At 40.4% G+C, this 15,940-nt stretch overlaps 1 protein-coding gene across 2 annotated transcripts; it reads right to left on the bottom strand.

Annotated features, from left to right (window-relative positions):
• Nucleotides 1-341: 341 nt before the first annotated feature.
• kcnk4b (potassium channel, subfamily K, member 4b) lies at nucleotides 342-14,188 on the bottom strand. Of its 2 annotated transcripts, none has more exons than XM_084730834.1 (8): nucleotides 14,047-14,188; nucleotides 12,552-12,678; nucleotides 11,982-12,258; nucleotides 5,050-5,164; nucleotides 4,792-4,952; nucleotides 4,512-4,698; nucleotides 2,061-2,203; nucleotides 342-1,412 (listed from the first exon to the last, which is right to left on the bottom strand). In XM_084730834.1, the coding sequence occupies exons 3-8, from the start codon at nucleotides 12,168-12,170 to the stop codon at nucleotides 813-815; spliced, it is 1,395 nt and encodes a 464-aa protein (XP_084586960.1). In that variant the 5' UTR covers nucleotides 12,171-12,258; nucleotides 12,552-12,678; nucleotides 14,047-14,188; the 3' UTR covers nucleotides 342-812. The 2 variants fall into 2 exon arrangements, with proteins under 2 accessions (XP_084586960.1, XP_084586962.1); XM_084730836.1 differs by lacking the exon at nucleotides 14,047-14,188 and adding an exon at nucleotides 13,969-14,036.
• Nucleotides 14,189-15,940: the final 1,752 nt, after the last annotated feature.

A 15,940-nucleotide genomic window follows, 5' to 3' on the forward strand; every position in this document is an offset into this window, starting at 1 on the left:
AAAAAGTAAAACAACAACAGGACTTTGTTTGCTAGCTAGCTAAAAGGTTATCAAAATGTCAAATTGTTTGCTAACTAGCTAGAAAGTTTTTGAAAAGAAATGGTCACATTGTGCTAGCTAGCTAAAAAAGTAAGTTCGCTTACTCATGATGTCTTGGCAGAGAAGTTCATATTTCTCCTCCTTTTAAGTAAACTTGCAAATGAAAGAAGAGACTAAAACTCAGTTGGATTGAGTTTGTCAACTAACTTTCTTTCAGGAACTTGATTATTTTGCTCAGTTCATCTAAAAAAAAGACCTCCTTAAGTGTAAGTTTGAAGTTAATACTGGACCACGTTTTGAATTGGAGTTTTAAATTTAGTTGCAACATGATCTAAAGTTAGTCAGGTTTAAAAATGAATCCTTGTTGGTGCGACCCAGCCTGGCTGTCTCAGACCAAAGCAGCCTCTCTGCAACATGAGCGCCACGCTGCTGTGGCAGGTTTCTGACCACATGATTTTTGGTTGCTCTTTCTCTGCAGTATTTGGATTAGTAAAAGGCCTGAGAGTCCTCATGTTGAGAGAGTGGTAGTGCATTTCTGTGTTGGCCCAGCAGAGAGCAGCAACTCCTCAGAGAGTAATGGGAAGATTGGCATAGAAATCACTTATCATTTGTGATTGAGGCATACACACTTACATGCTAAGCGCATTAAATGCAAACCACAAGTGGCTAAGGCTTCGGCAACATTATCAAGCAGTGCATATACACAAATAAATTGCGTCTTTCTCAAGTAGATACTTGTGCTAGCAGTGCAGTTTCTTTACTCAGCTTTGATCTTAAGGCTTCACTGGTAGAGCTGGGACTGGCTTTGGGTTCCCGTTGGGTTCCCTCTTGTTAGGGGTGGAGCGGTTCACTTTGGGGCTTCTCTGTGGGACAGGTCTCCTGTAGCGTCTCCTCTTGGGCTGACGAGAGCGCCCAGAGCTGGGTTGTGATGCATCCAGCAGAGGATCCAGATGCAGTTTTCCACTCTGAGCATCTGAAGACTCATCAATAAATGCAAGGTTCTCCCCAAAGTAGTCCAGAGGCTGAGACAGGTGGGGATCAGGAGGAGCCTCCTCCTTCTCAGGCTCTACAGTTTTTTCTTCAGGCACTCGGTCCGTCTGAGTGGCCTGAGAGTCTGTTTCTGATCCTGACTCTGATTCGTTAGAGGAGGAAGAGGAGTAAGATCCAGACCCTGATCCGCTCTCTTGCTGCTCTTCTTTCCCCTCAGGTTCCCCGTTAGCTGACACGCTGTGACCATGGCTGCGAGGGCCGTGACGGCGCTTTCTCCGACGCCGTTTGAAGGGGTCATCAATTTTTCCTGGAATGCGAAAGTCCACCGACATATTCTGGATGTTTTGAGTCCAGTCAGTGGCGTGAGCTCGAAGTTCCTCCATCTAAGAGAGATGATGAAGAGGAAAAAATGTTAGTGTAGAGTGCACACAAAAGTTTAGGACAAAAGAAGCAAAAAGAACAAAAGAAAAGGTTTTAAAAGCTTTTATTTTCATATGACAGGTAGTCACTTCCTTGTTCAATAAATCAACTAATTTGTGTTTACTTAATATAACAACACATTATTACAATAAGCGTTGCAACACAAAAATACAACAAAAAATGTTATTTCTTGACACAAAACTGCAGTATTTTCCTGTGTTTTTAACAACTTATTATTTTCTACACATACACACATACACACTTGAATGTTTATTTTTTAAAGTGCAGGCACAGCATATTAGCAGACTTCCCAGCATGCATTAGGTGAGGGTTAACTGATTCTTAAGACTGAGATCAGATCAAATCAAGTTTGCTTTTAACGTTCATCAGTGTTACTGAATCTGAATATTTTAAGATTATTGAACATGTTTTCTCAGGCTAAATTAACTTAATTCAGTTGATTTTCAGAATTTCAACTAATTATTTAGGGGTTAGGTTATCTTACATTTTTGGGTTGATGCAGCTTAAAATTATTTATAGTCCACGTTTAAAGTTTTGTGTGCAAGCTGTTTACAATAAACTTTAAAGTTGAGCGAGTGAAGAAGAAGTACCTCAGCTCTGGTCTTCTTAGACAGAACCCGAAGCCAGTTACCAATCATCGTCAGGATAGATGCAAAGTAGGCAAGACCCAGTAAGATCCAGAACCACACCAGAGGCTTGTACCAGTGGTCACTCCCCTCGATACCTGAGTCACCTTTGGGAAGACACAAAGACACAGGATATAGTATCAGTGGAAAAAGGGAATGCATCCATCCAACCAACCATCCATCCATCCATCCATTTCTATGGAGTAAATAAACATTTAAGATAGGAGATACTACAAAGCATATTAGATGATCAATAATTCATATGTTATAAGAACAAAATCCTGAATAATTTATGAGTTAAATGAAAATTATCAGTGCTAAGTGAACTTAATGCATTAAAACTGACAGGTATATTTATGGATGACTAATTAATTTGTTCCAGAAACTCATCTACAGATCAATAAATTCAACAAAAAAGCAAAAAATATGCAAAAGCACCAGTCAGACATTAACAAAATTGGCTGAAACAGAAAGAGTGTTTTCACTGCAGCTGCCTTACGCACAAACAGGCAAATGTGCTGAGTATTATTGATCTGTATTTTAAAACAAGGTAACAAGCTGTCAGAGGTGTGTGCAGGGTTAAGGACTGCAGTATATGTAACAGGGATGTATCAGTACACTTATTAGACATTTTTTATGCACCCTGGCCTCTGCTGTGCCCCTCGTCAGCTCAAGTTCAACTCTGACGTGACCTCAGGGCAAAAATAAACCCCATGCTCATCTCTGCATGCAGACAGAACAAGGTCAGGTTCAGTGATTTTGGGACTGAGGCACGAGTGTGTGTGTGTGTGTGCTCCTGGAGACACTCTCAGTACTTTGCCAGGAGTGTGTCCCCTCTCACTCTCTGCACTTATCTAGACCTGTAGGAGCTGTATGTGTGAACGCTAACAAATTTAACAGTGGCAGCTTCCTAGTCTGACATCCACGTGTGAACAGGGCAGCTCAGTGTCTGCAGTGCATGAGTGGGCGTGTTGATGATGTTGCACAGTGTGTTGCTGCCTCATCTCTTTTCTGCTTGCCTCTATATTACTTTCCACTCTTTTACTGACCATTTTGTTTCAGTTCATTTTTATTCCTGTCAGACTACCTGCCTGCATGAGTTTTTTTTTTTTTCATCTCATGTTTTAGTGCTTGTTTTTGTCATCTGTAATGTGAAAACACCAGGTTACAGTCGAAGAAGTAAAAATGTGCATCCTGCAAGCAGCACACCACAAAGCATCTCCCCTGCTGGCAGGAAGACTGGAGTCAGCTGATTTCCATGTCAGTAACCCTTCTTCACTTCCATCACTTTTTGAGACTCAGTTTGTGCTGATATAAACGCAAAAACTGTCCTAATTATGGATGAGTTCTCCTCCCACTCTGCGGTGGTTGGTGCTACCTCATGCTTAACTACACATAGAATGTCCAACATGGGAGAACACATCTGACACGGACAATCTCCTAATGCATGCTGCATGTGTGAAAGGGTAAATTTGCATAGTGTCCTTCAGGATAAAGTTTTTAGTGCATATGGTTGCTGTCCAGCGAAAACCACTTATATCCAAGATGTCAACTCTTCAGCAGTTACGGAAAAACAGCAGTGTTGTCAGCTTTGTGGCAATGCATTTTTCAGATGATGGCTGAGAAATGGGAGAATTTTCTCAACTCCTTCCTTCAGTTTTTAAAAAATTTTAAATCGCCACCTTTGGAGATAAGTGGTTTTCACAGGACAGCAATGATATTTGAAAACAATTTACATCCGTCTGTCTGCTGGCAGATTTTGTCAACAGTATAGCTTCACCATCGTGTAAGATGCAGTCACGAAACTTTACAAGCGTGTATTTGAGATCAAAGTGAAGGCTGAGTTCAAAGATGGGTGTGGCCCGAGTGAGGGACAGTGGAAGAAAGGTGGAAGGAAGGAAACACTTTACGCCCCTGGTCCACATTTGTTGTAATCACTAGTATCCTAGTTTTAGTCATTCCCGTCCACTCTAAGACATTAGGTAAAACTTTATCTTATGAATCTGTGTGTGTGTGTGTGTGTGTGTGTGTGTGTGTGTGTGTGTGTGTGTGTGTGTGTGTGTCACCATGGCTAAATATGTACTTTGGCAGGTTTACAGGCACGCAGTTGAGTACTCATGTAATAATTACTACTAATGAGTAGTAATGGGTTGGAACGTCAATATGATGACGGGCGTTGCAGCTGGTGTGATCCACAGCATTAGGGTCTGGAGTTCAGCCATTAGGGGCCTTCTTATTTCAAGGTATCAGACAGTTGCCTTCTTTGCTTGATAGTGAAGCCCATTTGCAACAAAAGGTTTCCCTTAGACAGTCTGTACACACCTCTGTCTGTCAGGGTATGTTAAGAAACACTGGGTGGGTAATTTATGGGTAATTGTTATGGGCCCCTTTAGTGGGTGATTAACTGTCGTATACCTGCAACATAGTCTCCAAAGCCCACTGTTGTCAGGGTGATGACGACAAAGTAGGCCGACTCCAGTAGAGTCCACTTCTCCACCTCTTGGAAAACCAGGATAGGCACGGCAACAAAGAGCAGGCAGCCCAGCAGGATGGACAGGACGGCTGAGATCACCCGCACGATGGTCGGACTGACCCGCCATTTCTGTCAAACAATGCAGTGAGATGAGACAAATGAAGGGAAGCATGTGTATAGTGCAAGCAAAGAAGACACTGAAAGCACTGTTTAGGGTCTGACCAGAAAGAGAGTCTCTATTTTGGCAACAGTTTTCCTCAGCCCAGTACCCAGATGGTCTCCGACTCCGGCCAGCAGGATACCAAACATTGGGATTCCCACCAGTGCGTAGAAAATGCAAAACAGCTGCCCTCCCTCTGTCTTTGGGGAGATGTTTCCAAAACCTAAACATGGACAAACAGATTCAAGTTACAAATATTTGATCCAATTTGATTTTTGGATTTGGATTTTGGTGGTCTAAATGATTTACCGGACACCCACCGATGGTTGTGATGATTGTCCCTGAGAAAAAAAAGGCACTGGCCAGATCCCATTGGCTGACAAAGGTGACATTACTGCTGGGATCTACACCTGCGCCAACGGCCTCCACCACTACCTGGGATGGGACGGTAGAGAAGAGGAGAGTTTAGTGGTCAGTTTATGACACACTTCAGTAATCAACATTAAATTTGACCATAACAAGAGGGCTCAGAAAAACTTTAAACATTAGCAAATTAACCACATCGATTATGCAACTACATGATTCAGAGTTTCTTTTTATTATCTAATTAAATATCAATCTATTTATTACTCTACAGTTGGTTGCAGGGCTTTTGGCCCTCCAGTAATATTGCAAATGCTGTAGAGCAGAAAATGCATTGTCACTGCATCAGTAACAGGCAGTCAGCGACAAAGACGAAAAACCATGACGGCTCCATTCTGTCCCGAGTGCATCGAACCACTGCCAGAACAGATAATCTAATTCCCTGATCTAATTATCTGTTTTGTGTCTGTTGCTACTTGTACACATTGGTTAGCTCTGAATTTAAAACCGACTATGATGAAGCGCTAATTGAATGTCTGCAGACATTATTACTGCTAATGAATTAGAAGTTTATGATCACAGAGACTCGACTGTGTCTGGCTGAAGCTGTCTGTTGCACCAGTGCCACTGTATCTGCCTGTCCCAGATCATTTGGGAAAACCGATCCATTTCAAATGTTTGGGGTTTTTTTTCCAATTCTAGCCCATTTTGATTTGTGAATTTAGTTGTTAAACTTTGAAAAGTGCTTAATTTATTGTTTTTCAGATTGTTCTTGCTCATATAAAGTTTAATCAAAAATATACTTCACTTTAATGCAGATGGCTAAAAGTGCACTTCTATTAGTATGCAGAGAAACAAACAAACAAACAAAAAAAGAGTAATCCATTGATTTTTACTGGGTGGGACCTGGCAGCCATAGTGATCATATTGATTGTAATACTAGTAGGTAAAGACTTTAGGTAATAGGGCCTTGGTTTTGTGGCTAGAACAGCTTGAAATGTGGAAACGAAAGCTACTTTCACTTCTCAGCTGAAAGACGTTAAATTAAAAGAATTCAGGGTCAAAGGGTAAATTATGAGGTTAGCTTGCACACCTCAGTGCAGTCTGTTCACCACAGGAGGGGATTTTATATTTGGAGCCAATAAAACCAATACTGTCTCATATTCTATGCTGTCTGACCATTTGACTGCATTTCAGTGATACAATACTATCAAACAACTCAAAAAATAAGAAATACTAGCCATGAATGACAGCAGTGCACTTCAGGTTTGCATGGACATATACTGACATACCTGACTGTGCAGCTACAGTCATCACATGTGACTATAGATTTAATTATCTCAATCTAAGTAAGTGTTTTTTAGTGAACACCGAAGAACAAAAACACTAGAAAGTAAAAGAAAAGGACAAATGAAAAAGCAATTTTTTCAAAACAGAAAATTATTTATGACAGGAGTGAGACTGATCTTCACTTTCAGTTGTAAGTTAATCAGTGTCTGAAGTATCTACTGTGCATCATCCTCTGACATACAGCAGGAGGACCAGCACTGAAGACTGGGTAGAGGACGTAATCATACCTGCATGTCAGCTGTGTCACAGCTATCGCAACATAAAAACAATCTTTATTGTCTACAAATGTGGAAATTTGCCTTCGGCTTATCAGATAAAGGTTCAAATACAACATAGTAAATCACAATACATACAATAATAAACAACACATTATACACAGAACAGACAACAATAATGGACAAGGTTTCAGTGTGAATGATGTTTATGAATTTAGCAAAGTTATTGTGTTTGGTATGAAAGACTTTTGTACATGCTCTTGCATGCTGCAGTGGCTCTATATTGTCTTTCTGAGGTCACTTTTATGAATTATTTAATCATATGAATATAATTTCCTGATAAGTTACAAGGGTTACAAGTGGCATCATGTGGCGTGTGACGTCTCACGTACCCCAGGCTGAAAACACACTGTAGTCGGAAGGAACTTTGAATCTGTTGAAGACCTGTTGACACATCAGCTGACACACTGCAGTGAAACCGGACCCACAATGCTGCTTGTTGAACAGAACATCTAAAGAATGACTTTATAACAGCTGCCTCATTCACTCATAAATAAATGACTTCAATTCTTATGCAAGCTGTCAGTAAGTGTACATGTGTTCAAGTTTTTATAAGTGTGCTATAGTGCAAGCTCATATAAACTATGCTAATGACCTCTATGTTTGGATCTAACAATAGATACATTCCAATGACTGGGAGCTTATTCTCTGAGTGTATGTCTATTATTATGATAATGTGGAAAATTGCTACTGGAAACTTTTGTTTCAAAGCCAACAGATTCTTTGTATTTTTTTTTTTTAATTTGACACAAAATATTAACTTTAAAATGATATTTAGTAATTTAACAATGATTTTATTGTTTCTCCAGAGTTTATGATCAGAAATGTGTCCACAGCAATGGTCTGTTTATTATAACAGTGGTCCGTTATACAGAAATAACAGACCTTAGGATGCTGTTTAAATGCTGTTTAATCATAAATAGCTGTTTAATGTAACATGCAAAAAAAAAAAAAAAAATCTATAAAATTTTTCTCACTGCGTCCCACATTTTTATAACAGCACTTTTTTTTCTATAATGTCATTTTTTATGACAATGACATTTCCTCCCACTTCTCATCTTTCAGCTAGCCACACACACATCTCTCAGCAAGACAGCAAGTGCAACAACAGCTACCACAGTTAGCTAGTTAGCTTCTGTTAGCTGGAGCAACAACAATGTTAAAGTTATTTTGAACTATCCAGCTGCTGCTGTAGATAAGCGCTGACACAGAAACTAACATTGTCTTTTATTTATTTAGCTTTACAGGACAGCACATGCTAAGTGCCTAGCTGGATAACTAGCTAGGTGGGTCATAAGCTTGATTATAGGGTGACCAGGCGTCCATATTTTCTGGGAACAGTCCCTTTTTTTGGTAGCCTGTTCCTGGCTGAAGCTGTCCCTGGAAATGTCCCCTTTTTTAGCACGCATTAAAAATAGTTTCATCTCAATCTTCTTCCTCTATTAAGTATTTTCTTGCGCTTATTTCAGGAAAAACTGCAGCGGAAAAGTTGGCCAGGAGCTAGCAAGTGTCAGGTGAATCCACCTGACACTTGCTAGCTCCAACATCACCACATGTAGAGTGGAGAGGAAGAAGAGGAGGAAGGCTCAATAAGAGTGAAGGAGACAGAGGAGGAAGGGTAGCTGCCCAGGTATTACAACGATGTTTTTGAGATAAAATAGAAACATAAGAGCAGAAATGGGAATCAAAAGTAAATTATTTAATAGTGTATTATTCATTACTAAAGATTGGAGAGGAGGAAGAAAAAGTGTGAGGGAAAATGAAGGGAGTAAAAAGAGTGAAGTGAGGTTCCTTCAGAAGAGTGAGGTGGAAAGGTAGAGGGAAGGAAAGGAAGAACGAGAATGAGACGAGAAGGAAGACATAATTTTATCAGTCAGCCTGCACCACAGTTTATTACAGTACAACAGTTACCATGATCAAAATACCTGAACTTTAGATATTTTAACGATGAATTGACTGCCAAGCTGAAAATGTCCCTGGTTTTTCATTTCAGAAATCTGGTCACCCTAATTAACTGCAGCAGCTAATATCAGCGGGTTAACTCAGAAATACCTTGGCAGTTTTTCAATCTTAAATATGTTCCCCAGAGAGAGAAACACAACTCTATAAAGAAAACCAAAAATACAGAAGTGAGTCTGAAATTCCATCGTTAGTATGAAATTAATAGTGTGCAAGGTGCATACTATTTTATGGGAAATAATGTGGTATGCAAGGACTGGACAATAAGTGGCATAAATGTCCCACAATGCAATGCAGCAGTGATGTCAACAGCTGGGGTACATGATTAGCTGAAAGGTGAGAAAGCTACTACTAATTCATTAATATAACTGAATAAAAATGGACAACAGAATTCAGTTATGAAATAACATTTCATAATAATGAGGTGTGCTCTAACAGTTTTCATCATTATTTTACAAATTGTTGGTTCATTTACAGTATTTTATACATGCCTTTTTAACTTATTTAATATTGAACACCCTATATTAATTATCCATGTACTGCTGATACTCTGAACCATAATACACGAGTCCTCATTAGTCTTTCAGTGTTTTCATTTAATAAGCAACGATTGAATAATAATCAGGATGCACCATTTACTTCTGTCATGTCCTTCGGTCCCTGTAACCTTTTTGCAAATGCCAGCCACTGCATCTATAGATCACTTTGCAGGCTAAAACAGTAATTTACAACTTTCATTCTGGAGCGAGGACAAACATCTTAGGATCACAGCAGGGGTGCCAACCCGGCTCGTAACATTCAACCTATGCATGGATCAGCTTTCATACATTTACACACATGCACACACACACACACACACACACACACACACACACACACACACACACACACACACACACACACACTAGTCCAGACTGACCCATCCTTACATAGCTGCTCGGACCACACCTGTTCTCTAGTTGATAGTTGTGTTGTACTACACCACAGGGTCACAGAGAGCTTCACTGACCAATCCCAAACAGTATACAAATCTAAAAGGTTACTCTGAGGACTCACACAGCTGATTGTATTTGATAAATTGTACTGTCAGTCAACCAAGTTCCAAATTAATATAAAACCCACTGTATATAAAATATGAAGCAGAGACATATCTGTCAGACACCAGGCCAAAATATATTTTTAGCTACCAGAGGTGGCCAGGCTCTAAGCTTCAGATCCTCTTTGGAGTTTGTTTATATATACACAACAACCTGACCTGTGACTTTGTACACTGGCAGAATCACTTTTGCATGTACAAGTTCCTCCGTGGTGTGTTGGACAGATTCAGATAACCAAAAATAAATTAACACAAAATTTCACCTCCCTATGATATTATAAATATATCCATAAAATTCCAGTTTCATCTATTTGTCATTCTAGAAAACAGGATTGCTTAATGCAGTGCAAGTTGCAGTCCCTTAATGCTACACAAGAAAACATATTTTTTATGGTGGAGTATTGAGGATAAATTGAGGAATCTCACAGTCTGGAAGAAGCTGCTCTTCAGTCTGGTTGTATGACAGTGGATACTTCTGCATCTCTCGCCAGACAGCAGCAGGGTGAACAGGCTGGGTGGGTGTTGTCTTCTAGTATCCTCTAGGCTCTGCACAGGCTCCTCACCTCCTTGATATCACTGATGCTCAGAAGATCGGTACAAATGATGTTCTGGGCAGTTTTTATGACCCACTGTAGAGTCTTCCTGTCCTGGACTGTGCACAAATCATGCCAGTTTGTGATGTTTCCTGACAGGTTGCTTTCTATTTCTGTTTTGTTCTATTTCTGTAAAAGTTAATGATAACTTGGTACGGAAAGTTTGTCTTCTTAAGTTTCCTTGAGAAATATAGGTGTTTCTGAAACTTCTTTTGAGTGACAGGTTCTTCGTGATGTTGATTTCCAGGAAGCTAAAAGTGTTGCTTGCTCCACCTCAGCTCCAGTGATGTAAACAGGGGTGTACCTCTTTACCCCCCCCCCCCCCTCCCCCCTTTTTTTTTATAAAATCAACAATCAGCTCCTTGGTTTTGTTGTTGTTGGGCAGTAGGTTGTTTTCTGTGCACCACTCTGCAACACTGTTGATTTCCTCCTGATATGAAGTCACACCATTGTTTGAAATCTGACCGACGACGGCAGTTCTCGCCATGTCAGCAGTCATAGGTGTACACAGCATAAACAGGAGGGGGCTGAACACACAGCCCTGGGGGACTCAAATGTTCAACACTAGTGTGGAGGAGGTGTGACTGCAATCCAAACTGTCTGTGGTCGATTTATGAGGAAGTCCAATATCCAGTGGCAGAGTGTCGTACTCAAGCCCAGAGTGTTCAGAGTGTTTGCCAATCAGCTTCAAGAGGGAGATTGTGTAGAATGTTGAGCTGAAGCCTAAATGTTTTTATGGTGTGTGAAAACTGAGCAGAGGGCAGTGGTCATCTGGACTACACACTGCGGACTTTTAAGGCAATGGTGGCTGTCTTGAAGCAGGTGGGAACAGCCACCTTTGACAGTTTTATGTTAAAGACATCAACTAGCTGGCTGGCACATGCTTATAGTTCACACCCATGCATGGACGCTATCAGGTCCAGTAGCTTTGGATACTGACAGAGACCAGTCCTCTGGTGGTGAAGTGAACTTTACAGCTGACTTCTTCTTGAGGAGATCAAAGTGTATGTAAAATGTTCACCTGGCAACATGGCCTCACACATGAAGGTGGCACTCTTGCTTTTGTTGCTGTTGTTTTCTGTGATGGTCTGGATCGCTTGTCACATATGCCAGTCTCAATTATTAGCTTTAATTTAATTTTCACATATTAATTTCATGGCATTTCAGGGTTTTTTTTGTTTTTGCAGAGTACAAAAGTAACTAAAAAGCACCTTTTTAGCCTGCAAAGTCACCTCTAAATCAAACAGCTGTCACATTGCATATTTGAAGGAAATACTGCAGCATTATAGTCCGTCACAAAAACTTAATTTAGCTTACTTTCAGTGGCTCGCTACCTGAGGATAGAGGATAAATCTATGGTATCACAAGATGATTAAGTGTTAACCTGAAGAAATCTTTCAAATGACATGATCTGATAAGGAAACTCACTGTGACACAAAGATGGCTGTGGTGTGTCACAAATATGCTCAAGCCCATTTTCATGTATCCACCATATGCCCCACCCACTGAAAATTGTAAGCTGTCCTAGAGAGACTACACTGTTAAGTGGTTGTTTATCTGTTAAAATCTTGAAAATTAACAATCTTAAAGCTAGATGATGAGTGGCTCTGCTGTACCTCTATAAATTCCTGTAAGTTGTCTGGGTCGATGCACGTGAAGTTCAACAAGAATTCCTGACGCTTGTCCTGCAGCTTCATGTACTTGCCCTCCTCTCGTGAAGTCTCCAAGGCACGGAACACCACCGCTCCCAGCACCAAGTAGAGAAGCACCCCTGTTAGGATGGCGAGCAAGGTGGAGCAGCGCATGGCTACACCTCCACCCAGTCCAAACGCAGGCTCCTGCTTCTCTCTGCCAGCCTCAGCGTCGGTGTGGCCTTTATCCCAGCTGCTGCAGCTGAAACATCAGCAACCACACAAACACGAGGGTTTCATTCTGACCACAGCAATCCCAGCTGTATACACGTCTGCAGCAGTCTGCCTATTAGCTGCACATGAAGCATTAAATGGACTTGGGCCTCACCACACTGCTGCTGACACACAGCAAATACAACATCAATGAATAAATGTCATGTCTGACAATTGTCTGCCTGACGATTTGAACACACGTGACTGCATGAATGGCTATGCCACATAAATATTCCATGCCATGAATACGCATACAGAGGCACCCATAATAGTGGAGCTTACCTGCTAATCCGCCTCAGTTGCCCACGATTTCGTCTTTTCCAGTCCTTCGCCTCAGGCCTGAGGATGGCGTCCCTGGATCCGTACCCACTGGGGAGTCCGTCCACCTCACACTCTGATGGAGGGGACACTAGACAGAACCAGACACACATATTGTCATGTGCAACTCAACAATACGTTCAATTCTTGACGACAGGCAACAATCAACAAAAAGATGAAGCTCTTAGGTGTGGCTGTGTCGCACAGTGTTGCTCACATGGGGGAAGAAAGGAAGATGAAAACAATGTCTCACAGTTGAAGATTTATTTCCCTTAGGTGATGCTGAACAGCAGCTAGAGAAAAAATATGGTACAATTCATATACCTCCAAATACAGCAGGCATGAACTTCAGAGATCCTAATATCCTATTGTATCTAAGTAAATGCTGAAGAAGCAGAAGCTTTAGATGAGTGATGTCCTGGAAACCTGGTTCAGAGCGATGATGTTGGTCATTGTCGGCCTGAACCAAGGAGACATTCTCATTTGAAACTGAAATTGGAGCCAAGGCTCCACTGCACCCTGATGCATCTTTACCTTGTTAAAGCAATGGACCTGAGAAACTGATAGATGTGTCAGACACTGCCTTTGTCCCGGAAATTTCAGAAATGATTTAAGTGGGAAGGATTTCATCATTTGGACCAGTGGCCTGCCACTTCCAATTCTCTCTGCATCACTGGACTGAAAGCCAGAATGAAAAATTTAAAAAAACAAGCTCTTCTAAAGTTCGGTGACTGCACCTCTTTAGTCAGCAGAGACGTTGGTCGTCATCCAAAATTAGACCAATAAACTGTCACACGGTGACAGCAAAATATACACTTGCTCCCCAAACACTTTTACAGCTGCTGGGAATACACGGTGACTGTCCACTTACTAAATTGGACAAATTGCAGCCAGAATTTAGCAGAATATGTAAAATTCATTTAAGATTACTGATTCTTAGATTTATTTCATAAATTTGTAACACAACCCTGAAAAACAAATACAATGAGACAAATACAATGATGCATGTGTGACTGTCCATGTGAGTAACAGTGTACTTATATGGTAATTCATGAATTAGTTAAAGAACACATTTATCCAGTTTTTTTTCTTGAACACCAAATACACTACAGTAGCATAAGCTGGCCCAAGTTAAAAAGAACATCTGAAAGCCCAAACTGCTCATTCAACATCTATCAACATAAACCATACAAGATGCATTACACTAAAACATCTAATATGCATTTTATCTGCTGTATACCCACATCAAACTGTAACACAGAATGCCAGACAGATTATACACCACCAGACAAAAGGAAATTGTAATACAGCTTGCATTAAGTGCCAACAGTGCTGCTGCTGCTGCAACCCAGTCAAAGCCATAGTGATCCCATTTTATTACCACTTAGAGTCCCCCGGGGTCCGTAAAGATGTATGATACTGACCAGCGCGCCACACAGTCCAGCCCGCGTGTGCTTACCTCAAAATGAAGGATCATAAGAATCCAGAGTACCAGTCGCCTCATGCAGAGTGTTTCATGAGTTCAGGCAGCCGCATACAGGGAGGTGTGTGTGAGGACGAGTGAGTGTGTGTGTGTGTCTGACTGAGGGTGAGGAGGGAGGCTGTTGCTGAGCACACAAGAGAGAAAAAGATACTCAATCAAACTGACTTTATATAGAGAGTGATTTAAAGAGACAGAGAGAGGGGAGCAATGTGAAGCTGGATGATAATGGATGATGAATAATGTGATAATATGATGAAAAATATGATCCATAATCTATGGTGAGAGACACACAATTCTTTGATCCCATTTGAATAGTGCCATGAATCATGTTTGTCAATAGGAAAGTAATTTTACAAGTCAAAAAAGTCTCTGTTTGTCATAAAACTGATGACAGACTTTTTGTACTGGGATGTAATTACATTAGCTGATAAAAGAACCAAGAGTCGGTGGATAAAACACTTAAGGTAAGATAACGTTACAAGGGACAGCGATGTTGGTGTTAATTATGTATATTGTGTGATACAAGAGATGTAGTTAACTTAGCTTGTATATCTTTTAAATTTACAAATATATCGGAATTTGTGATACAATTCAAATGGGATAAAAAAAATGTCTCTCACCACTGACTCCTGTTCACACCATTCCCTCAATAAAGAACAAAGTCTAGAAGAGTGGCATTACTTCAGAAAAAGTATTAACGGTAATCAACAAGAGACAATTTTCTTTTGTTCCTGCTGGAAATTTGCCATGAATTACACATATGATGTTTGTCCATTCAAAGATGATTTTATAAGGAAAGGAAGTTGCTGTTTGCTATAAAATTGAATGAAGTGTGAGACTTTTAAGATATGTAATTGGAAAGACTACCCACCCAGAAGTTGCATAATGTCATGACATTTTTTCCCTACAAAGCTAACGTTAGCTGCTCAAGATATGAGATATGGTTGATCAAGCTATTTCACACCAAACTAAGGCAAATGATGACAAACCTACCATAAACATTAACTTTTTTATCTTGCAAAATTATCCTTTAAATGGACAAATATTATATATGTAATTCATGACACAATTCAAACGTTTCTCGCCATTGACTACCATTCATATTTATTCCCAAGTTAAGTCCCATGGACAATGGAAGGTAAGGGACTTTGCCTCTCAGCAGCAGTTTCCCTCTGACGTCACGCTCAGGCTTGGAAGCTCAAATGTCACACTGCTGTGTTCCAGGTAGCTCATCGTTTAAACATAGGGAATCTGACAACCTGCTAATTGATCATCAACTGAAAAGACAATGAATAGTGAAAATCTGGAAAGACATCAAGCCAAATTTCAACAACATATCGTGAGACAGCAATTAGCATTCAACCACTCACAGCTAACAATACCAACATCATTACTGCTACACAAAAAACACACTGTTGAAGTGCCTGTAACAAACCTTTGTGTTGAATTAAATCCGTATGAACATTACACAGAAATAGGTGTTCCAGTGAATATTTCTGACGTCAGTGAAGAGACAGCAAGACAGCTAGCTAAGGTTACATTGCAACCTTAATTACGTCAAATGTCTTTTACTTCCAGGCTTGAATAAACGAGTCCACAATGTGCTCGATATTTCAGAATTTATCTATCGCACAATGTAACACTGTCAGACGGTGACATTAGCAAGGAAGTGGCTGAATGCTAACCATAGCCAGGGTAGCTTATGGGTTATAAAATATGTTTTATAGCTGGATACGTTGGAGTGTGACATCAGAGGAAAATGACCGCCGTGTGTGTGGCAAATGTGGGGAATGACTGGCTGCAGTCATATCTATGTTGTCAATATCTTTACGGGATCAACGTTTGACATAAATCGAGGTCTGATTGGTGT

Source organism: Lutjanus erythropterus, chromosome 11 (assembly GCF_056507025.1).
Source record: "Lutjanus erythropterus isolate fLutEry1 chromosome 11, fLutEry1.hap2, whole genome shotgun sequence".
NCBI classification, from domain to species: Eukaryota; Metazoa; Chordata; class Actinopteri; order Lutjaniformes; family Lutjanidae; genus Lutjanus; species Lutjanus erythropterus.